The following is a 21,256-nucleotide window of genomic DNA, read 5'->3' as shown; positions in this document are numbered from 1 at the left end:
TGGCATAGCTCAACAAGTAGTTGGAAGTCCCCGCATAAATACTGAGCGATACGACCTCTGTAGCCGTTTGTAATTGCAAAATTTTACTGGTGCAGGATATTGTACGCGAACTGACCTCTCGATTATGTCCCATAACCGTTCAATAGGATTCCCGTCCGACGATCTGGGTGGCCATATAATTCGCACGAAATGTCCAGAATCTTCTTCAGACCAATCGCAAACAATTGGAGCCCGATGACATGGCTCATTGTCATCCATAAAAATTCCATCGTTGTTTGGGAACATGAATGTCCATGAACGACTGAAAATGGTCTCCATGTAGCCGAACGTAACCATTCCAGTCAATGATCTGATCAGTTGGACCAGAGGACCCAGCCACTTCCATATAAACACAGCCCACACCATTCTAGAACCACCACCACCTTGCACAGTGACTTGTTGCCAACTTGAAACCATCCTCCCATCAGCACTTACCAAAGGAAACGTGAACAGTGCAGGAATATCCAGTCGTCTAGGGTCTAAGCGATATGGTCTCAAGTCAAGGACAGGTGCTGCGAGTTACGTCGCGCTGTTGGCAAAGACACTCGCGTACGTCGTCTGCTGCCACAGCCTGGCAATGCCAAATTTCGTCGAACTGTCCTAACGTGTGCGTTCGTCGTACGCCCCACATCGATTTCCGCGGTTATCTCACGCAGTGTAGTTTTTCCGCCAGCAGTGACAGCTCTACCAATGCGCCACTTCTCTAGGATCGATAAGGTCGTCGGCTACTGCTTTGCCCGTGGTGAGAGGTAAAGCACGAAATTTGGTATTCTCGGCACACTCTCGCCATTGTGCATCTCGGAATAATGAAGACCCTCACGATTTCTGATATGGAATGTTCTGGATGTCTAACTCATATTATCAATACACGACAAAGTGCATTAATTCCCATCGCGCAGCCATAATCACGCCAGAAATCTTTTCACGTGAATTACCTGAGTACACATGAGAGCTCCTCCAATGCCTTGCCTTCTGTAGCTTTTGCACGTGATACCACCGCCATCTGTATATGTGCATTTCGCTGTCCCATGACTTTTATCACTCCAGTGTACAGTCAGCTCAGAAGTCACTCACGCCGTCTTCTGCTCACGCATGGTGTCCGAATTCGCAGCACACGTCTTGTGAAGCGTTTCTGGGAGTAAACGGACTCGAGGCTTACGAATAGCGCCGACTCGGCACGAGACTGACACCAAACGCATGGGCAAAAGAAAACGTGGTGATTGTGAAAATGTATTCGATACTCCGTGTCACTTCTGGCTTGACCACTGAGAATAAGATATGGGAGGAATTCGGAAGCTACCGAGTCAGCAGGAACTACGTGCATGCAAGAAGACTTATTAGAAACGAAACTTTTCCATCACTCCGAGAGCGCTGAGAGCGACGGAGGTACGTTTGGGGAAAGGAACTTGCGAGTAACAAAATCTTTCTGGCAGTACCGAAACGGTATTGGAATCACCTTCCACATTCGTTACTGAGTAACGACTGTATACGACACTGGACAGCTCCAGCCCTTCGCAGGCAGCCGGGGTGCCGCGCCGTGTCGCGAGGTGAGGGTTGTCACAGTTTATTCTCCCTGTATGCGCTTAAATTCTACCTCATATGGTCCCTCTACATCACTAACATATACGTTCGCAGAATTAGAATGCTCACAATTATCATTATCATTTTGTACACCAGATAAAACAAAACTGCCTACTTCATTCCACGTAATACCACGCCAAGCTCCCCGATCTCTCCGTCCCAAAAATGTTCCCAAAATGCTGTCCAACACTGCACCTTTAATACTCGCTGAGATGTTTCTTGCATTGACAGGGTTTTGATTAAGATTTTTTGTCATCAGAATCCTGACTTGTCTGCAGCAGGCAGCCAGGAATTCCTACCTCGTGCAACCTATTCATCTCGTAGCAGCACTTGGACCTTACGTCCACAATTATTTGTTTGATCTGTTCCAATCTCTTCCCTTACAGATTTACCCTCTACAGGCACCTCTGGTACTATGTAAGTTATTTCCTGAAGCCTTAACACATGTCCTATTATCCTGTCTCTTCTTCTTGTCAGTATTTTCTATATGACCCTCGCTTCCCCGTCGCCCCGCCTAATTTGAGAAATCCATCTATAGTACATCCCACACCTAATGAATTTTCTCATTTTGAGAAAACAGAAGGAGCTATCTGTTTAATTTGCTAAAAGCATTCTAAAGCCGAGATGGTATAAATATTTTTGACGAACTATGGTGTTGTCTTCAGGACTTAAAAATGTTTTTGTTATGAAATGTGTCCATTTTAATCGGCCTTAACTCAAATTGTCATGTGGATAAAAAAGTGAAACAACTAAAAACATAAAGCACCTTTTGAAAATGGCTCTGACAGTGTATGTACACACCACTAAAAAATGAATGTTAGTCACGAAAACACCAACACCGAATCACATCTGTATACATAAATTGGTCATATTCTCAAATGTTTTTGAATACGTACTACATATGTGAGGATACCCGTGGTCTAGGGGTAACGTCTTAGATTCATGATCAAAACGACTACGGCCCCGGGTTCGATCCCCGCCACTTCCTAAATTTTGATAAATAATCAGCATTGGCGAACGAAGACTTCCGGCATAACAAGTCAGCCTCATTCTGCCAACGGCCTCGTCAAAGAGGGCGGAGGAGCGGATAGAGGTTCAGGGCACTCTCTTGTCCTAGGGGTGGGAAATTGCCCCTAAAGGCGGAAGAATCAGCAATGACCAACGACATGAGGATGCAGAAGGCAATAGGAAACCACTGCATTGAAGACACGTAACGTGTATCCACAGGACATGTGGCCTGTAATTGCAGAAGTGTCATGATGATCTCTCCATTGGCAAAAGATTCCGGAATAGTCCCCCATTCGGATCTCCGGGAGGGGACTGGCAAGGGGGAGGTTACCATGAGAAAAAGATTGAATAATCTACGAAAGGATAACGTTCTACGAGTCGGGGCGTGGAAAATCAGAAGTTTGAACGTGGTAGGGAAACTAGAAAATCTGAAAAGGGAAATGCAAAGGTTCAATCTAGATATAGTAGGGGTCAGTGAAGTGAAGTGGAAGGAAGACAAGGATTTCTGGTCAGATGAGTATCGGGTAATATCAACAGCAGCAGAAAATGGTATAACAGGTGTAGGATTCGTTATGAAGAGGAAGGTAGGGCAGAGGGTGTGTTACTGTGAACAGTTCAGTGACCGGGTTGTTCTAATAAGAATCGACAGCACACCAACACCGACAACGATAGTTCAGGTATATATGCTGACGTCGCAAGCTGAAGATGAACAGATTGAGAGAGTGTATGAGGATATTGAAAGGGTAATGCAGTATGTAAAGGGGGACGAAAATCTAATAGTCATGGGCGACTGGAATGCAGTTATAGGGGAAGGAGTAGAAGAAAAGGTTACAGGAGACTATGGGCTTGGGACAAGAAATGAAAGAGGAGAAAGGCTAATTGAGTTCTGCAACAAGTTTCAACTAGTAATAGCGAATACCCTGTTCAAGAATCACAAGAGGAGGAGGTATATTTGGAAAAGGCCGGGATATACGGGAAGATTTCAGTTAGATTACATCATGGTCAGACAGAGATTCCGAAATCAGATACTGGATTGTAAGGCGTACCCAGGAGCAGATATAGACTCAGATCACAATATAGTAGTGATGAAGAGTAGTCTGAAGTTCGAGACATTAGTCAGGAAAAATCAGTACGTAAAGAAGTGGGATACGGAAGTACTAAGGAATGACGAGATACGTTTGAAGTTCTCTAACGCTATGTATACAGCAATAAGGAATAGCGCAGTAGGCAGTACAATTGAAGAAAAATGGACATCTCTAAAAAGGGCCATCACAGAAGTTGGGAAGGAAAACATACGTACAAAGGAGGTAGCTGCAAAGAAACCATGGGTAACAGAAGAAATACTTCAGTTGATTGATGAAAGGAGGAAGTACAAACATGTTCCGGGAAAATCAGGAATACAGAAATACAAGTCGCTGAGGAATGAAATAAATAGGAAGTGCAGGGAAGCTAAGATAAAATGGCTGCAGGAAAAATGTGAAGACATCGAAAAAGCTATGATTGTCGGAAGGACAGACTCAGCATACAGGAAAGTCAAAACAACCTTTCGTGACATTAAAAGCAACGGTGGTAACATTAAGAGTGCAACGGGAATTCCACTGTTAAATGCAGAGGAGAGAGCAGATAGATGGAAAGAATACATTGAAAGCCTCTATGAGGGTGAAGATTTGGCGGATGTGATAGAAGAAGAAACAGGAGTCGATTTAGAAGAGATAGGGGATCCAGTATTAGAATCGGAATTTAAAAGAGCTTTGGAGGACTTACGGTCAAATAAGGCAGAAGGGATAGATAACATTCCATCAGAATTTCTAAAATCATTGGGGGAAGTGGCAACAAAACGACTATTGACGTTGGTGTGTAGAATAAATGAGTCTGGCGATATACCATCTGACTTTCGGAAAAGCATCATCCACACAATTTCGAAGACGGCAAGAGCTGATAAGTGCGAGAATTATCGCACAATCAGCTTAACAGCTCAAGCATCGAAGCTGCTTACAAGAATAATATACATAAGAATGGAAAAGATAATTGAGAATGCGCTAGGTGACGATCAGTTTGGCTTTAGGAAAAGTAAAGGGACGAGAGAGGCAATTCTGACGTTAAGGCTAATAATGGAAGCAAGGCTAAAGAAAAATCAAGACACTTTCATAGGATTTGTCGATCTGGAAAAAGCGTTCGATAATATAAAATGGTGCAAGCTGTTCGAGATTCTGAAAAAAGTAGGGGTAAGCTATAGGGAGAGACGGGTCATATACAATATGTACATCAACCAAGAGGGAATAATAAGAGTGGACGATCAAGAATGAAGTGCTCGTATTAAGAAGGGTGTAAGACAAGGTTGTAGCCTTTCGCCCCTACTTTTCAATCTGTACATCGAGGAAGCAATGATGGAAATGAAAGAAAGGTTCAGGAGTGGAATTAAAATCCAAGGTGAAAGGATATCAATGATACGATTCGCTGATGACATTGCTATCCTGAGTGAAAGTGAAGAAGAATTAAATGATCTGCTGAACAGAATGAACAGTCTAATGAGTACACAGTATGGTTTGAGAGTAAATCGGAGATAGACGAAGGTAATGAGAAGTAGTAGAAATGAGAACTGCGAGAAACTTAACATCAGGATTGATGGTCACGAAGTAAATGAAGTTAAGGAATTCTGCTACCTAGGCAGTAAAATAACCAATGACGGACGTAGCAAGGAGGACATCAAAAGCAGACTCGCTATGGCAAAAAAGGCATTTCTTGCCAAGAGAAGTCTGCTAATATCAAATACCGGCCTTAATTTGAGGAAGACATTTCTGAGGATGTACGTCTGGAGTACAGCATTGTATGGTAGTGAAACATGGACTGTGGGAAAACCGGAACAGAAGAGAATCTAAGCATTTGAGATGTGGTGCTATAGACGAATGTTGAAGATTAGGTGGACTGGTAAGGTAAGGAATGAGGAGGTTCTACGCAGAATCGGAGAGGAAAGGAATATGTGGAAAACACTGATAAGGAGAAGGGACAGGATGATAGGACATCTGCTAAGACATGAGGGAATGACTTCCATGGTACTAGAGGGCAAAAACTGTAGAGGAAGACAGAGATTGGAATACGTCAAGCAAATAATTGAGGACGTAGGTTGCAAGTGCTACTCTGAGATGAAGAGGTTAGCACAGGAAAGGAATTCGTGGCGGGCCGCATCAAACCAGTCAGTAGACTGATGACCAAAAAAAAAAAAAAATTGCATATGTAAACAGATGTGCTACTGTGGACTATGTTTGTGAATGACTGATATATATAGACACATATCAAAAATGTTTAACATCACCCCAGTTCCCAGAACTCCTGAAGATAGACGTTGACTGTGCATATTGTATCACAGACACAATCACTTTGACTTTTCAGAGATGTCACTAAACCCCCCCAAAGTTATAAACAACCATGCATGAGCAGCGCCTATTAGAAGGAGAGGGTCCGACAGCCGATCAGTTCCAATCGTTCCACCAGGAAGGAGGTACACGGCTAGTGTTGTCTGTAGTTCAACCATGCCTAGACGGTCAACACCGCTGTTAGATCGCACCCGCATTGTTTCCCTGTGGCAGTAAGGGCTCCCAAAAAGGAAGTGTCCAGGCGTCACGTAGTAGACCAAAATGGAGTTGTTCGGACATGGAGGAGGTAAAGAGAGACGGGAACTGTTCATGACATGCCTCGCTCAGGCCGCACAAGGGCTACTACTGCAGTCGATGACCGCTACCTACGAATTATGACTCTGAGGAACCGTGACAGCTGTTGTGTCTAGACAAGACAGCCTAGACACAATGAGAGGAAGCCGAAAGGCACGCGCTACGCTCACGCAGATGGGCGTGAGGTCTGAAACAGGATACGTAATGAATGCTATAAAGAAAAGTACGTAGCTTCTGGAATACTTAACTTTAATCCATCCGTTTGGTACATCTGGAGCTTGTGGCGATACAAGTGAGACTCTTTAGATACATGCAATGTTACTAATGGCGCCTTGCTAGGTCGTAGTCATTGACTTAGCTGAAGGCTATTCTAACTATTGGCTCGGCTAATGAGCAATGCTTCGTCCATGTAGTCGCTAGCAAAGTCGTCCGTACAACTGGGGCGAGTGCTAGTCCGTATCTCGAGACCTGCCTTGTGGTGGCGCTCGGTCTGCGATCACACAGTGGCGACACGCGGGTCCGACATGTACTAATGGACCGGGGCCGATTTAAAACTACCACCTAGCAAGTGTGGTGTCTGGCGGTGACACCACAACAGCTACGACACCATGTTGAACTATGCTTTTCGTGCACCCACAGGAAGTCGTGTTACGACTCAAACTGCGCGCAATAGGCTGCACGATGCGCAATTTCACTCCCGACGTCCATGGCGAGGTCCATTTTTTCAACCACGACGCCATGCAGTGCGGTACAGATGGATCCTACAACATGCCGAATGGACCACTCAGGACTGGCATCACGTTCTCTTCACCGATAAGTGTCGCATGTGCCTTCAACCAGACAATAGTCTGACACGTGTTTGGAGGCATCCCGGCCAGGCTGAATGTCTTAGACAACTGTCCAGCGAGTGCAGCAAGGTGGAGGTTCCCTGATGATTTGGTGTGGTCGACGTACGCCGCTGGTGGTCATGGAAGGCGCCGTAACGGCTGTACGATACATGAATGCCATCCTCCGACCGATAGTGCAACCATGTCGGCAGCGTATTGGTGAGGTTTTCGTCTTCATGGACGACAATTCGCGTCCCCATCGTGCACATCTTGTGAATGACTTCCTTCAGGACAACGAAATCGCTCGACTAGAGTGACCAGCATGTTCTCCAGACATGAACCATATCGAACATAGATAGATTGAAATGGCTGTTTATGGACGACGCGACCCACCAACCCTCTTAGGGATGAACGCCAAATCGTCGTTGACGAGTGGGACAATCTGGACAAACAGTGCCTTGATGAAGTTGTGGTTAGTATGTCACGACCAGTACAGTCATGTTTCAATGCAAGTGGACGTGCTACTGGGTATTAGAGGTACCGGTGTGTACAACAATCTGGTCCACCACCTCTGAAGGTCTCGCTGTATGGTGGTACTACATGCAAAGTGTGGTTTTCATGAGCAATGAAAAGGACGGACATGACGTTGATCTCTGATGTTGATCCCTGTTCCAATTTTCGGTACAGATTCTGTTAAGCTGTGTCCCATAGCACCATATTCTGCCTGTTTACATGTCACTGTCTTTGAATACGCATGCCTATACCATGGTACTTTGGCACTTGAGTATATATATATATGGATACATCCGCTTGCAAAAGGTGCTTCATGTCTTAAAATAGTTTAGTCATGACAAAGCTCTGGTAATGTGCTGTTACTTGGGTTATGCCCTAACTTAAAATGGACACGGTTCATGACAAACAGATTATTTAAGACCTGAAGATGACAGTAATGCCTGTCGAAGTCGGTTGTCTTAAACAAAAAATATTTATACGATCTTGTCCTTAGGATGGTTTTAGCAAATCCAAACCCTAATTTGTAACGTCATTACTTAGCAATACATCCCATACGCTTTGACTCTCTTCTGTTCCAGTTTTCCCACAATTGATGTTCTATTACCATACAACGCTGTTCTCCAAACGTACAGTCTCAGACGTTTGTTACTCACACTGAGGCAGATTTTTGATTCTAGTAGATTTCTTTCGGTCATCAATAACATCGTGACTTGTGTTATCCTGCTACTAAATCGAGCTTCGCTCGTCAGGTGTTATTTTGCTGCCAAAGTAGCTGAGTTTTTCATTTCATCTATTTCGTGGTCACCAGTTTTAATGCTCATTTCATCACTAATCTCATTTCTGCTGTTCCTCATTATTGTTGTCTTTCTTCCCTTTACTATCAATCCACATTGTTTGCTCATTAGACTGAAATTCTGTCCAACAATTCGTGCAACTCTTCCTCGATTTTACTGAAGATAGCAATGTCATTAGCGAATCTTATCGTCAATTTTCTTTCGCCCAGAATTTTAATCCCAGTATTGGACTTCTCCTTATTTCAATCATTCCTTCTTCAACGTATAGACTGAACAACAGAGCCGACAGACTGCATCCCTGTCTTATGCCGTAGTTTTACACGAGCACTTCGTTCTTGGTCTTTCATTCTTAGTGCTCCACCTTGACCCTTAGACTATCGTATATTACACGTCTTTCCCTGTAGCTTACTCCAATTTTTCTCAGAGTTTCGAACATCCTGCATCATTTTACATTTTTAGGTCGATAAATACGTCTTTTTTTTCATCAGTCTTGCTTTCATTACCAAGGGCATCGTCAGAACTGCCTGGTGCCGTCGCCTTCCGTTTTCTTTTCCATTCTTCAGTTTATTATTTTTGTCTGCAGTTTGGGTGCGTGAGGTGTTGAGCTCACTGTGCGACAGCTCTCGCATTTGGCTGGCTTTGTTAACTTCTGGATCCTGTGGATGAAATTCTTCTGGAAGTCTGAAGGTAATGAATGTCAAAGTTGACACTGCCCCTCGTGTACTAATGGCACATGTCTACTTCGTAATTTATCCTACGACAATATCGTTACCATTATTTACAGAATGAGATCCACAAAAATTTACGTTACTATTGTGTGACATTCTTAGACAGCTGATCTAGCACACGAAAGCAATCAGTGTGCTACTGAAACTTAGAATTGCATAACTGGGGTGAAAGAAGAGGAAGGAAAATTGGAATTTTGAACATCGTGTTTCATTCCCTCACCTAGTAACCCCATGCTGGCAGCTTCCTGAATCTCGTAGGCATTCAGACGTTGTCTGCACTGATGACATCGAGATATCGGCTTGCCGTGATGTGATACGATAGTTCCAGTTTCTGGAATATTAGATACAGAGAAACATTCAACGTTAACCCGATTAGAAATTCAAATACGTCGCTTGCTTTCCATTATGTTACTGACGAGTGGTCCACTTGTTGTCGATAACGAGAGTGAGCAAAACAGACTATTGAAGGGAAACAACCCAGCGCCTATCTTTCTTTGTCCCATGGAAACATCCAGCGTTTGGTAACGGCTTAGTGACCAAGGGCTGCTGTTTTCGTACCTGAAGAAAGCACAACGCTTGGGCAGCTCTTCTCATACTATTTATGTATGTTCCAAACTGTTCCTTCACACTCTGGCAATCCCCTTAATGGTTATCTGTTAACTGACTCACAGCACTAGCCAGGATCACCTGTTTACACATTTTCATGGATGCTCTGGACTGACTGTTTTGAAATTATAGCCCTATCCAACCTCCGAACGGAACTTTTCCTAGCATATACGTATAACATTAGTGGCATCTCTACGGCCCCTAATCTAAACAATTCCATATTTTCGTTCAAAAATACCACACAGACGAGAACTGCGCAGTTTCTGGAATCTAATTGACGGAAAACTCTACTCTCATCCTTAACAGAGGTTGAGGGAACCTAGCGCGTTGTTTACCCTAACGTCCAGTGGGAACGCCAGGCGGTGCTGGTTCCCTCACTAGATTACTGTCATCTTCCTGCGACATATCTAAATCCAGCATATTTCATTGCACCACTGTAGCTGACAAAACCTCACTTAGTATTAATTCTACCTGTGCAGTCTGCCCTCTCGCCCTTTCAATATTGCGTTGCATGCAAGCCACATTGTGGCATGTCTATTCATCTGCCGCTGCTGATCAAAAAGCTTTACATTTCGTTTCCACTTCATGCATGTACGTTGATATAGGACCAGAAACAAAAGGAAATAAGACTGTGAGCTTTCCTTTATAGAGCAGTGTCAGATGTTAGCACAGGCAGTTCTAATTTCAGCCTGTAAGATGTACTGATTCAATGGGACTTCGCCTTATAGACTACATAGGTGACATGCAAATGAAAGAAGTTCCTACCACTAGTTTCTTTTGGCTTCTGATAAGATAATAATCTGAGAATGTCATTCGTTACGTTGTACTCTCAAATCATATATTTGCGTCATTCTCAATCCTTGTGATTGGCACACTACATTTGCGTCGGATCAGCAAGTCTGAAAATTACACTGCCTTGTCACTGGGCGTCCACATAGGGTAGGAGTCAAACATGAAATATAGTTGATGCTGTGGGAGCCAAAGAAACTGTTAGGCATAATATCTTGTGCGGACCCCGGGAGCACGCAGAAGTGCAGCAACACGACGTAGCATGGACTCGACTAATGTCTGAAATAGTGCTGGTGGGAAATGATACCAGGAATCGTGCAGGGCTGTCCATAAATTGGTAAGAGTACGAGGGGGTGCAGATCTACTGTGAACAGCATTTTGCAAGACATCCCAGATATGTTCAATAAAGTTCATGTCTGGGGAGACTGGTGGGCAGTGGAAATGTTTAAACTCAGAGCAGTGTTCCTGGACCCACTCTGTAGCAATACTGGACGTGTGGGATGTCGCATTGTCCTGCTGGAATTGCCCAATTAAGTCAGAATTCACAATGGACGTGAATGGATGCAGGTGATCAGACAGGATACTTACGTACGTGGCACCTGTCAGAGTCGTATCTAGACGCATCAGATGTCTGATATCACTCCAACTGCGCTCGCCCAACACCACCACAGCTTGAACAGTCCACTGCTGACGTGCACGGTGCATGGGCTCATGAGGTTGTCTCCATACCCGCACACGTCCATCCGCTCGATGCAATTTGAAAGGAGACTCGTCCAAGCAGGCAACATGTTTCCAGTTGTCAACAATTCAGTGTCGGTGTTGACGGGCCCAGTCGAGGCGTGCAGTGATTAAGTGTGTACGAGTGAGCCTTCGACTCCGAAAGCCCATATCGATGATGTTTCGTTGAATGGTTCGCACGCTGACACTTGTTGATGGCCCAGCATTGAAATCTGCTGCAATTCGCGGAAGGCTACAACTTTTGTCACGTTGAACGATTCTCTTCAGTCGTCGTTGGTCCCGTTCTTACAGGATCTTTTTCTGGCCGCAGTGATGTCAGAGATTTGATATTTTACCGTATTCCTGATATTCACGGTACGCTCGTGAAATGGTCGTAGCGGAAAATCCCCATTTCATCTCTGCCTCGGAGATTCTCTGTCCCATCGCCCGTACGCCGACTTAAATCTTGACTACCAGCCATTGTAGCGGCAGTAATCGATCTAACAACTGCGCCAGACACTATTATAAATAGGCGTTTCCGACCGCAGCGCCGCATTCTGCCTATTTACATATCTTTGTATTTGAAAACGCATGCCTGTACGAGACTATCAATCAAATTGCGTGCATGTGGAGTATCGTCTCATGATTTCCTCTTAGAGTGGTCACAGTTCGTGGTGATAGACGGTAAATCGTCGAGTAGAACAGAAGTGATATCTGGCGTTCTGCAAGGTAGTGTCATAGGCCCTCTGCTGTTCCTGATTTACATAAATGATCTAGGTGATAATCTAAGTAGACCCCTTAGATTGTTTTCAGATGACCCTGTAATTTACAGTCTAGTAAAATCATCAGGCGATCAATTCCAATTACTAAGTGATCCAGAGATAATTTCTGAATGGTGCGAAAGTAGCAATTGGCACTAAACAAAGAAAAGTGCGAGGTCATACATATGGGTACTAAAAGAAATCCGATAAATTTTGGGTATACGATAAGTCGCACAAATCTAAGGGCTGTCGATTCGACTAAATACTTAGGAATTACAATTACGAGCAACTTAAACTGGAGAGACCACATAGATAATATTGTGGGGAAGGCTTCAAATGGCTCTGAGCATTATGGGACTTAACTTCTGTGGTTATCAGGCCCCTACAACTTAGAACTACTTAAACCTAACTAACCTAAGGACATCACACACATCCATGCCCGAGGCAGGATTCGAACCTGCGACCGTGGCGGTCTCGCGGTTCCACACTGTAGCGCCTAGAACCGCTCGGTCACTCCGGCCGGCTGTGGGAAAGGCGAAACAAAGACTGCGCTTTGTTGGCAGAACACTTAGAAGATGCAACAAACCCACTAAAGAGACAGCCTACATTACACTTTTCCGTCCTCTGCTGGAATATTGCTGCGCGGTGTGGGATCCTTACCGGGTAGGATTGCCGGAGGACATCGAAAAAGTGCAAAGAAGGGAAGCTCGATTCGTGTTATCGCGCAATAGAGATGAGAGTGTAACTGATGTGATACGCAAGTTGGATTGGCAGTCACTGAAACAAAGGTGGTTTTCTTTGCGGCGAGATCTATTTACGAAATTTCAATCACCAACTTCCTCTTCCGAAAGCCAAAATATTTTGTTGACACCCATCTACGTAGGTAGAAATGATCATCATAATTAAATAAGAGAAATCAGAGCTCGAACGGAAAGATTTTGGTGTTCCTTTTTCCCTCGCGCCATTCGAGAGTGTAATGGAGAGAAGAAGTATGAAAATGGTTCGATGAATCCCCAGCCAGGCAGTTAAGTGTAAAATGCAGAGTAACCATGTAGATATGGATGTAGATATAGAGATTCTTTGATGCTTCACTGTGATACATCAACCTATCCACGCCAGAGCAGAGCACACGCCTCGGCTGACGCCCGCCGCCTTGCTGTTGCAGACAGCCCGTCCTTCGCCATCAGCCGCACGCCCGGCTTCGGCTTCCCGCTGCTGGAGGGCATGGCCGTCTCCCTCAAGTGCGACGTCGACTCCAACCCGCCGTCCAGCCCCGTCTGGGTCAAAGGTGAGCCGAGCGCCGAGCACCGCGCGCAACCGCAACCCTTTGCCAGTCCCCGCTTCCCGCGTCCTCCGTACGCCACCCACAAGCGTGTATTTCTTGATCCTTCACGACCACCTCACACATATTACAATGAGGATCTCACCACTCGTTAACATTCTTATTCCAATAGTATTTGACAGGTGCCGCTATTTTCAAGCCTGTGCTTTATATGCATCATGTCATAAAAAAACAGGAAAAGAAAGAAACGCCGAAGTTGTCTTTCCTGTATGAAGCGTACAACTCTATATTTTGTCTGAAATGACCCGTGAGCTGCCTCAGATGATTTCGTAACCACTAAAAAAGTTTCTTTTGACAAAAAAGAAGCAGAAAAATCAAAAAGTTTTGGGGTCGTAATTCCGATAATGTTTCAGCTTATGCTATCGTGATCGGTTGCCTATTAAACATATTATAAAATCTACGAAATCGGTTTTGTTTGCGCTTGCATTTTTGCCACTACGATGAACAGATGTCTGAAGCGTACTGCTGTCCCGCTATACGAGGCAGTTCACGTCAGTGAGTTCATTGAATTAAATGCACGTATCGACATTTGCTACGTTAGAAATGGTCGTCATACTGAACAACTGTATTTTGGTTTAAGAACTTGGAGAGACGGTCTGTCCACAGATGTGTGTCTATCTTTCGGTGTCTTGTAGTCTTCCTGCAGCTGTCTTCTGAAACCCCAGAAGGAATTATGGATCTTCCTGTAGAACAGGATCTCTGGCCAAGCTCTAACCCCGTCCTTGCTCCACTTTCCACGATTCGTCCGTACAGGAGAGTGGCCGTGTGCTTCTAGGCGCTACAGTCTGGAGCCGAGCGACCGCTCCGGTCGCAGGTTCCAATCCTGCCTCCTTCATGGATGTGTGTGCTGTCCTTAGGTTAGTTAGGTTTAATTAGTTCTAAGTTCTAGGCGACTGATGACCTCAGAAGTTAAGTCGCATAGTGCTCAGAGCCATTTGAACCATTTTGAACCACAGTGGAAACTGTCCTGAAGTTGCTGTGGTAACACGTAAGCACGACTGTGGAGCTGCCACTGTTGCCTGGCCTAAAGTAGTGAGAAACGTGTTCGCTGCCTCAACAGGAGAACTACTGGCAGAGGTCAGTTGATCACTTTTTCATTTTGAGATACGAATTCCTTTCGTGTTAAAATTATGGTGGCACTTCCAAGTATTTTAGGTAAAAGTATTAAATCTTTATCGTAAGAGACTGAAAGTAGCATGGAGGCCGCCGCGGAGTATTGTGGTAACAGCACTGGCTGTCGGAAACGCCATGTCGACATTTAATGCTCAACAACAGGTGCGTCCGCCGCCGGTAGCTGAGTGGTCAGCACGACAGAATGTCAATCCTAAGGGCTCGGTTTCGGTTCCCGGCTGGGTCGGAGATTTTCTCCGCTCAGGGTGTTGTGTTGTCCTAATCATCATCATTTCATCCCCATCGACGCGCAAATCGCCGAAGTGCCGTCAGATCGAAAGACTTGCACCCGGTGAACGGTCTACCCAACTGGAGTCCCTAGTCAGACGAAATTTACATTTTTAACGACAGGTGCGCTAGTGAGGTCTGTAGCGAGGATAGCTGAGCATAGCAGTAAACTGCCCTGCGCAGCAAAGAACGATGTAGTATGGGGGTCGTTACCACCACATTCGAGCGAGACTCTTTGCGATGGATGTCGTGACAAGACATAACGTTTTAGAGAAGCAAATGGACAGTAAAGGAATATAATGAATTTGAGGACAGGACGTCATTCGAATCGGTGAGTCGGTCACTGCTGAGTAGCCAGCCTCACCACGACGGCGGAGCGCCGGCCGAAGTGGCCGTGCGGTTAAAGGCGCTGCAGCCTGGAACCGCAGGACCGCTACAGTCGCAGGTTCGAACCCTGCCTCGGGCATGGATGTTTGTGATGTCCTTAGGTTAGTTAGGTTTAACTAGTTCTACGTTCTAGGGGACTAATGACCTCAGCAGTTGAGTCCCATAGTGCTCAGAGCCATTTTGACGGCGGAGCACCGCAGGACCGCGAGACGACTGGGCAGCGTCATCAGCGGCCTCCGGTTCGAGGCCAGGCTGCGTCTGACGTCGCACTGGGTCCTTTAAGGACCCAGCTGCCACAGCCCCGCCGACCTGCCTCCGTCGACGCTGTGTCCCAGCGACGGACTCGGCGTCAAAACGCCAGTCGCCGTCCGCTGCCTGTCCGAGGGACGCGGGTCGAGACCCGCACACAGCCGCCTCTGCCATCGGGGAGGAGAGAGCAGTGGGACCGCCGCCGGGTGTGTCGCAGCTGGCCGTGGCTTGGCATTCGTCACTGAGCCGGAGTACTGACGCAAAGTCGGCAGACGCCGTCCTAGCAGCCGACACCAGCCGCTCCACTCAGAGCTCACAAGGGGAGACATGCCTGCTTCATGTAGACTTGAACATAAAATGAAGCTATATTGTTAAATTGATCATAGCGTCGGCACTGGTTCCGCACCACCTACCGCAGCACCACACACACACCAACTCCTACAGAGGTGCCACAGCACAGTGCTCCATAAAATAGTCTACTCCTCTGACTTTATGAATTTTAATTGTTTTAGGGAATGTTTCATTTTCCTTAATTGTTTCAATTGGCACCAGATCGTGTTTAATGGACAACTTCTCACAGAAATGTATTTTACCTGGTTCATTTACCCCTCTTTTAGATGACGATGAACTTCACGCAACGTCGCGTGACTCAATCACTGAGCACCAGCCGCATGGACTAGAGCGCCTTGCCACGGTTCGCGCCGCTATCACCGTCAGTGGTTCGAGTCCTCCTTAGCGTAAGTTAGTTTAAGTCACATAAAGTAGTGTGTAAGCCTAGGGACCTATGACGTCAGCGGTTTGGTCCCATAGGAACTTACAACAAATTTCCACTGAGCACCTCATTGTTGTCAGTATTAGTTCAACTGGTAACTGTACTGGATCGCTGTCACAGTCGTGGCCTCTGGAAACTGATAATAAGTGACTGACTGGTAACAGAAACTAAGATTAGGTATTTCCTGAATGTTTTTTTTTTATTTGAGGAAAGATGAAACACACTGGAACCGCGCGACCGCTACGGTCGCAGGTTCGAATCCTGCTTCGGTCATGGATGTGTGTGATGTCCTTAGGTTAGGTAGGTTTAAGTAGTTCTAAGTTCTAGGGGACTCATGACCTCTGATGTTAAGTCCCATAGTGCTCAGAGCCATTTGAACCATAAAACGAGAACAACGGATACTAGCCTGAAAGAACATCTCACGGAACCTTACAATAGGGGAGAATACATCAGACACGTTCTTAACTTCTATTAGGCTGTCAAAAGAACTGAAATATAGAGATGCAAGCGTTGGTGGTACTGTGAACGGGACTGGAGCGGAAGTGCCACCACTGTGAGAAAAGAACAAAGTCTACGTCATTCAAGTGCTACTAAGGGAAGAGTAAGAAAAATGTGGTCCTTCATACTTCTGTGGATTGAATTGTAACAATCGATGCGGCTGCAGGAAAGAAAACTCTAGAAACAGCCCACTTTTATAATAACACCAAATTCGCCGAAGATGTGATACATCAAATCTCACGCAAATGTAGCATAAGAGCCACGGCGAGGTGTTGGCCCATACATGTTTTCAGTAACATTCTAGATTTAGCTACGATCAACGACCACACCTTATACAAGTTGATAACCGACTGTACGATCTCTCAACGCACCTTAATAATGAAAGCTGTAAAAGAAGTAGTGATAACAATTGGGAATTCTTCTCGCCCTCAGCTGTTCTAGACTCCATCCACTTTCACTGGCGATAGGTAGAATAGGTGTAAAACAAAATATAGTGCTATAGCTAGAGATATGTTGAATGAAACGAGTTTGGCTGTCAAGAGAGAAACGCGTGAAGCCTTCAGCGACTACCGTAGCAGAATACTGTCAAATAATCCTTCACACAACTCAAGACTCTTAGTGGTACCAAGATTACTGTCCAGTCACTAGCGAATGAGACAGGAACTGACACTGAGGATGTTACCTACTCTTAAACTATGATCTACCGTAGACCCCCCGAAGGAGTAGCTGAAGTGATCCTCAAATCTACTGTTCAATATCCTTGACATCGATTTGTTGTAGAATCTTGGAACATTTTCTGAGCTTAAGCGTTATGAGGTATCTCGAACAGAATGATCTCCTCCATGCCATCCAGCATGCATTCCGAAAACATCGATCATATGAAACACAACTTGCACTTTTCTCACGTGACGTATTGAAAGCTTTGGATCAATATAGACATTTAGATGCATTATATAATTTCCGGAAAACATTTGGCTCAGTACCACACGTATGCTTGTAGTCAAAAGTATAATCATAAGGAATTTTCTGTTAGGGAGAAGGCAGCATGTTATCTCGGCTGGAGAATCATCGTCAGATGTAGAGTAACTTCATGTGTGCTTAAGGGAAGTGTGTTGAGGATCTTGCTGATCAAGTTGTATATTAATGATCTTGCACACTATATTTTTTTTGTGGAGTTGATCAGTTATCTACAATGAAACTGTCTGAAAGAAGCTGCATAAATGTTCAGTTAGACAAAATTCTCAAGTGGTGCATCGATTGGTAACTTGCTTTAAATCTTCAAAAATGTAAAACTGAACATTTTACGAAATGAAAAATGTGGTGCCTAAACAATATTTTATTAAAAATAATCTCCATTGCTGTTTATACATTTCTCCCACCTCTCCAGCAGGTTATAAATGCCACCACAAAAAAGGCAGTTCTTTTCAAGCGGACCAGCTATCGAGCCATTTTCGTACTTTCTCACAGGAATTGAAGCGTTGTTCGGCGAGAGCGTGTCCCACTTATGCAAATATATGACAATTGGAAGGAACGAAATCTGGAGAATAAGCCTCATGCCCTTGTATGTTCCAACTCAAATCCTCGATCGTTTTCCTGACCAGTTTTGCTTTGTCAGATGGGGCGTTGTCATGGAGCAATATAACTTCGTGTTGCCTTTTTCCATATTCCGGTTATTTCTCGCGTAATTCTCCATTTAAATCGATCATTTGCCGTTGGTAGCGCCAGTGTTGAGGGTATCACCATGATTTAGCAGCTCATAATAGACGATATGCTTCTGATCCCACAAACACAGAGCATTGTCTTCTTTCCAAAGCGATTTGGTCTTGCCGTGGATGCCGATGGTTTTCCTGGATTCACCCATGATTTACGACGCTTAGGATCCATTTTTCATTACTTGCCATTATTAGATGGAGAAACGGCATTTTTTTGTATCTGAGGAGCAGCATTTCCGATGTGGTCTTTCGAGTTGCTTGCTGTCTTTCATTCAGTTCATGAGCAATCCATTTTCCCATTTTGTCCACCTTTGCCATAGACTTCAACCGAAGAGAAACGGTTTTCTGCGTCACATTTAATTGTTCCTGTTGAGTTTATAATCTTCATCCAATAAGGCCTTCACTTTGTTACCTTCAAACTTTTTCGGTGGTTTCCTGCACTCATCGTTTCTCACGTCAAAATCACCATGTATTAGTTTTTGGCCGGCGGCGGTGGCCGAGCGGTTCTGCGCACTTCAGTCCGGAATCGAGCGACTGCTACGGCCGCAGGTTCGAATCCTGCCTCGGGCATAGATGGGTGTGATGTCCCTAGGTTCGTTATGTTTAAGTAGTTCTACGTTCTAGGGGACTGATGACAACAGATGTTAAGTCCCATAATGCTCAGAGCCATTTGAACCATTTAATTTTTGGAACCACTCGAAACACTGTGTTTTCCCAAGAGCATGTTTGCCGAAATCTTCAACAAGCATTCGATGCGATTCTGCAGCAATTTTCATCAAATAGTAACACAAAACCAATGCTGTCCGCTAATTGTTTTTCGTTGGCACAGAAATCGACATTTTTACCGGTTTGAAACAGATACCGATATATGGAACTTGGGTTACTGTATGTTGACATTCGTCGTCAGCCGTTACAGGAAGCAGATGCCGCTGCAGACGCGGTCTCAGTGCCCTACGCTGATGGCTAGCACCATCCATTGGGGAAATTCCGGTTTCATACTACTACACGTGGTAGACGATGTAGACGAAGGAACGTCTAAAGGTGCTAAACGAACAGCTTGCCAAATTGGATTGTGCAAAAAAGACAAAACTAAAGATAATTGTTTTACATGTAAACAAACTGCATGCAGTTCATGATTAAGCAAACGGACATACAGAACGTGCACTTGAAATTCTCTGAACATATATAGAGTTCTTCATATACGAGTAGGTGTGCCTAGTAAAGCATCACGCATTTGTTACTATATAAAAGTACAATTAGACAATAGCTAAACAGTTCTATGTTATAACATTTGTCATCTAGTATAATATGATGTAAAACACAAACGCGGAAAGTACAAGTAACTTCATGTACCTTTAATACAGTGTCACATACTTCTGTATGGTGTCACACAAAACTAAAATTTAACCGACTAAATTAAAAATGTTCCCACATTTATTGCATTGGATAAGTAATAAAACAATATTAAAGAGATTACTTACGAAATATCGCTACGCTTTGTAGAGAAAAGAGAAAAGTAGTAAACAGATTAGAGGCCTTAGTGGTCAATTGACTTCTATTGAAAATGTTAGGAGATAGTACTAATAGTTTAAGACTGCGTGACTTTCTTGCGTACCCCAACAACAATTAATGGTGTTGATAATATCAGCACGTAATTGCGTCAATGTAAGAACCTTTGTTTTGTTACTCTCGGATCATTAACCTCATCAACACTGTTGGCCTGTAATGTAGTAGCATACTCTTATATAATTCTTAAATATTTTGCCGTAGTTGTTAGAGATGATTTGGGAAAAAAGTTGTCTTAATTTTTATTTTATGACAAGGTCAAACGATATTGTGTAATCTATGATGAAATGCCTATTCATATTTTATATTCTTGTCGAAAAGTTCCTTTCGATCATTTGTGCTGCACTGAAAAGTTACCACAGCTGCTCTTTTACAAGCAGCAGAAGCTACTCTATGCCCATCTGATATCGTGTGTAACTTACCCTGGTCTTATAGATGGAGTTGGTTTCCGAAACACTTGTGAGGCGCCAGCAGACTGCGTGGGAGTGTTGTTTCCGGGGTGGAACTCTGCTGCTACAGCCACTCGCCCCCATCACAAAGCCCGCCCCACCCCCTCCCCCTTCAAGGACTTCATGTCGCTGAGAGGATCGGCCATTGAGCATTGGATGCATCGGCCAAACATTCTTTGACAAATCATATATTCGGCAAGACATTTCGTGAACTCGTTCTTCTCCTATTGGTAGAAACAATGGTTCAGTTTTGAACGCTAATTGCAAATCTTCAGTAAGGAATCTGCCTGATCTCTAACATAATTTAATGCAAGTGCACGTTCCTCTCTTCCGCAGACAGATTCGGCAAAGGCCATGTTCATATGAGATGCAGGAGAGAGAATGGGAATTAGTCTTCCATTTGGTAACATTCAGCTTTTCATCATCTGGTTTTTGAACTCTGTGTCAATTACAGCAGACAAATACTGCTTAGTGTCCCAAACATTTGTCGTCAGTGGTCTGTGAGTAGCCATATGTTGCATGTGGCAGCTGATATAAAGTCACGACGTCTCAGTGGGACCAGACACTAGTAATTTCAGGATTCCCAGACGTGTATACCTTACTGCCCTGAAGACCACGCGTTGTGTGATCAAATTTCTCCGTGGTCGCTACGCGATTACTGACACGAAGTTCCCAGACAAGAGACCAGGACTCAGCGAGCAACAAAAGCGATCCTGCGTTCGACAGTGCAAACTATTTGAGAGCAAAATGTGTGCTAAGAGTAAACCGAAGAAAGTAAAAGTGGTAAAACTTAAATTGGTGACTGTCATGACGATACAAAACTTCCTCAGGGGTTCACGGATATGTAAAACT

General features: G+C 44.5%; 1 protein-coding gene across 1 annotated transcript in view; it reads left to right on the top strand.

Moving 5' to 3' along the window:
* LOC124594672 overlaps positions 1-21,256 on the top strand; it is a 289,502-nt gene that overhangs the window by 12,910 nt on the left and 255,336 nt on the right. The window contains exon 4 of the mRNA XM_047133040.1: positions 13,197-13,319. Coding sequence (XP_046988996.1) covers positions 13,197-13,319 — 123 coding nt within the window. The remainder of the gene's footprint in view (positions 1-13,196; positions 13,320-21,256) is intronic.

Source organism: Schistocerca americana, chromosome 2 (assembly GCF_021461395.2).
Source record: "Schistocerca americana isolate TAMUIC-IGC-003095 chromosome 2, iqSchAmer2.1, whole genome shotgun sequence".
NCBI classification, from domain to species: Eukaryota; Metazoa; Arthropoda; class Insecta; order Orthoptera; family Acrididae; genus Schistocerca; species Schistocerca americana.
The sequence above is the reverse complement of the archived record's forward strand: the minus strand, read 5'-3'. Positions and strand labels throughout refer to the sequence as shown.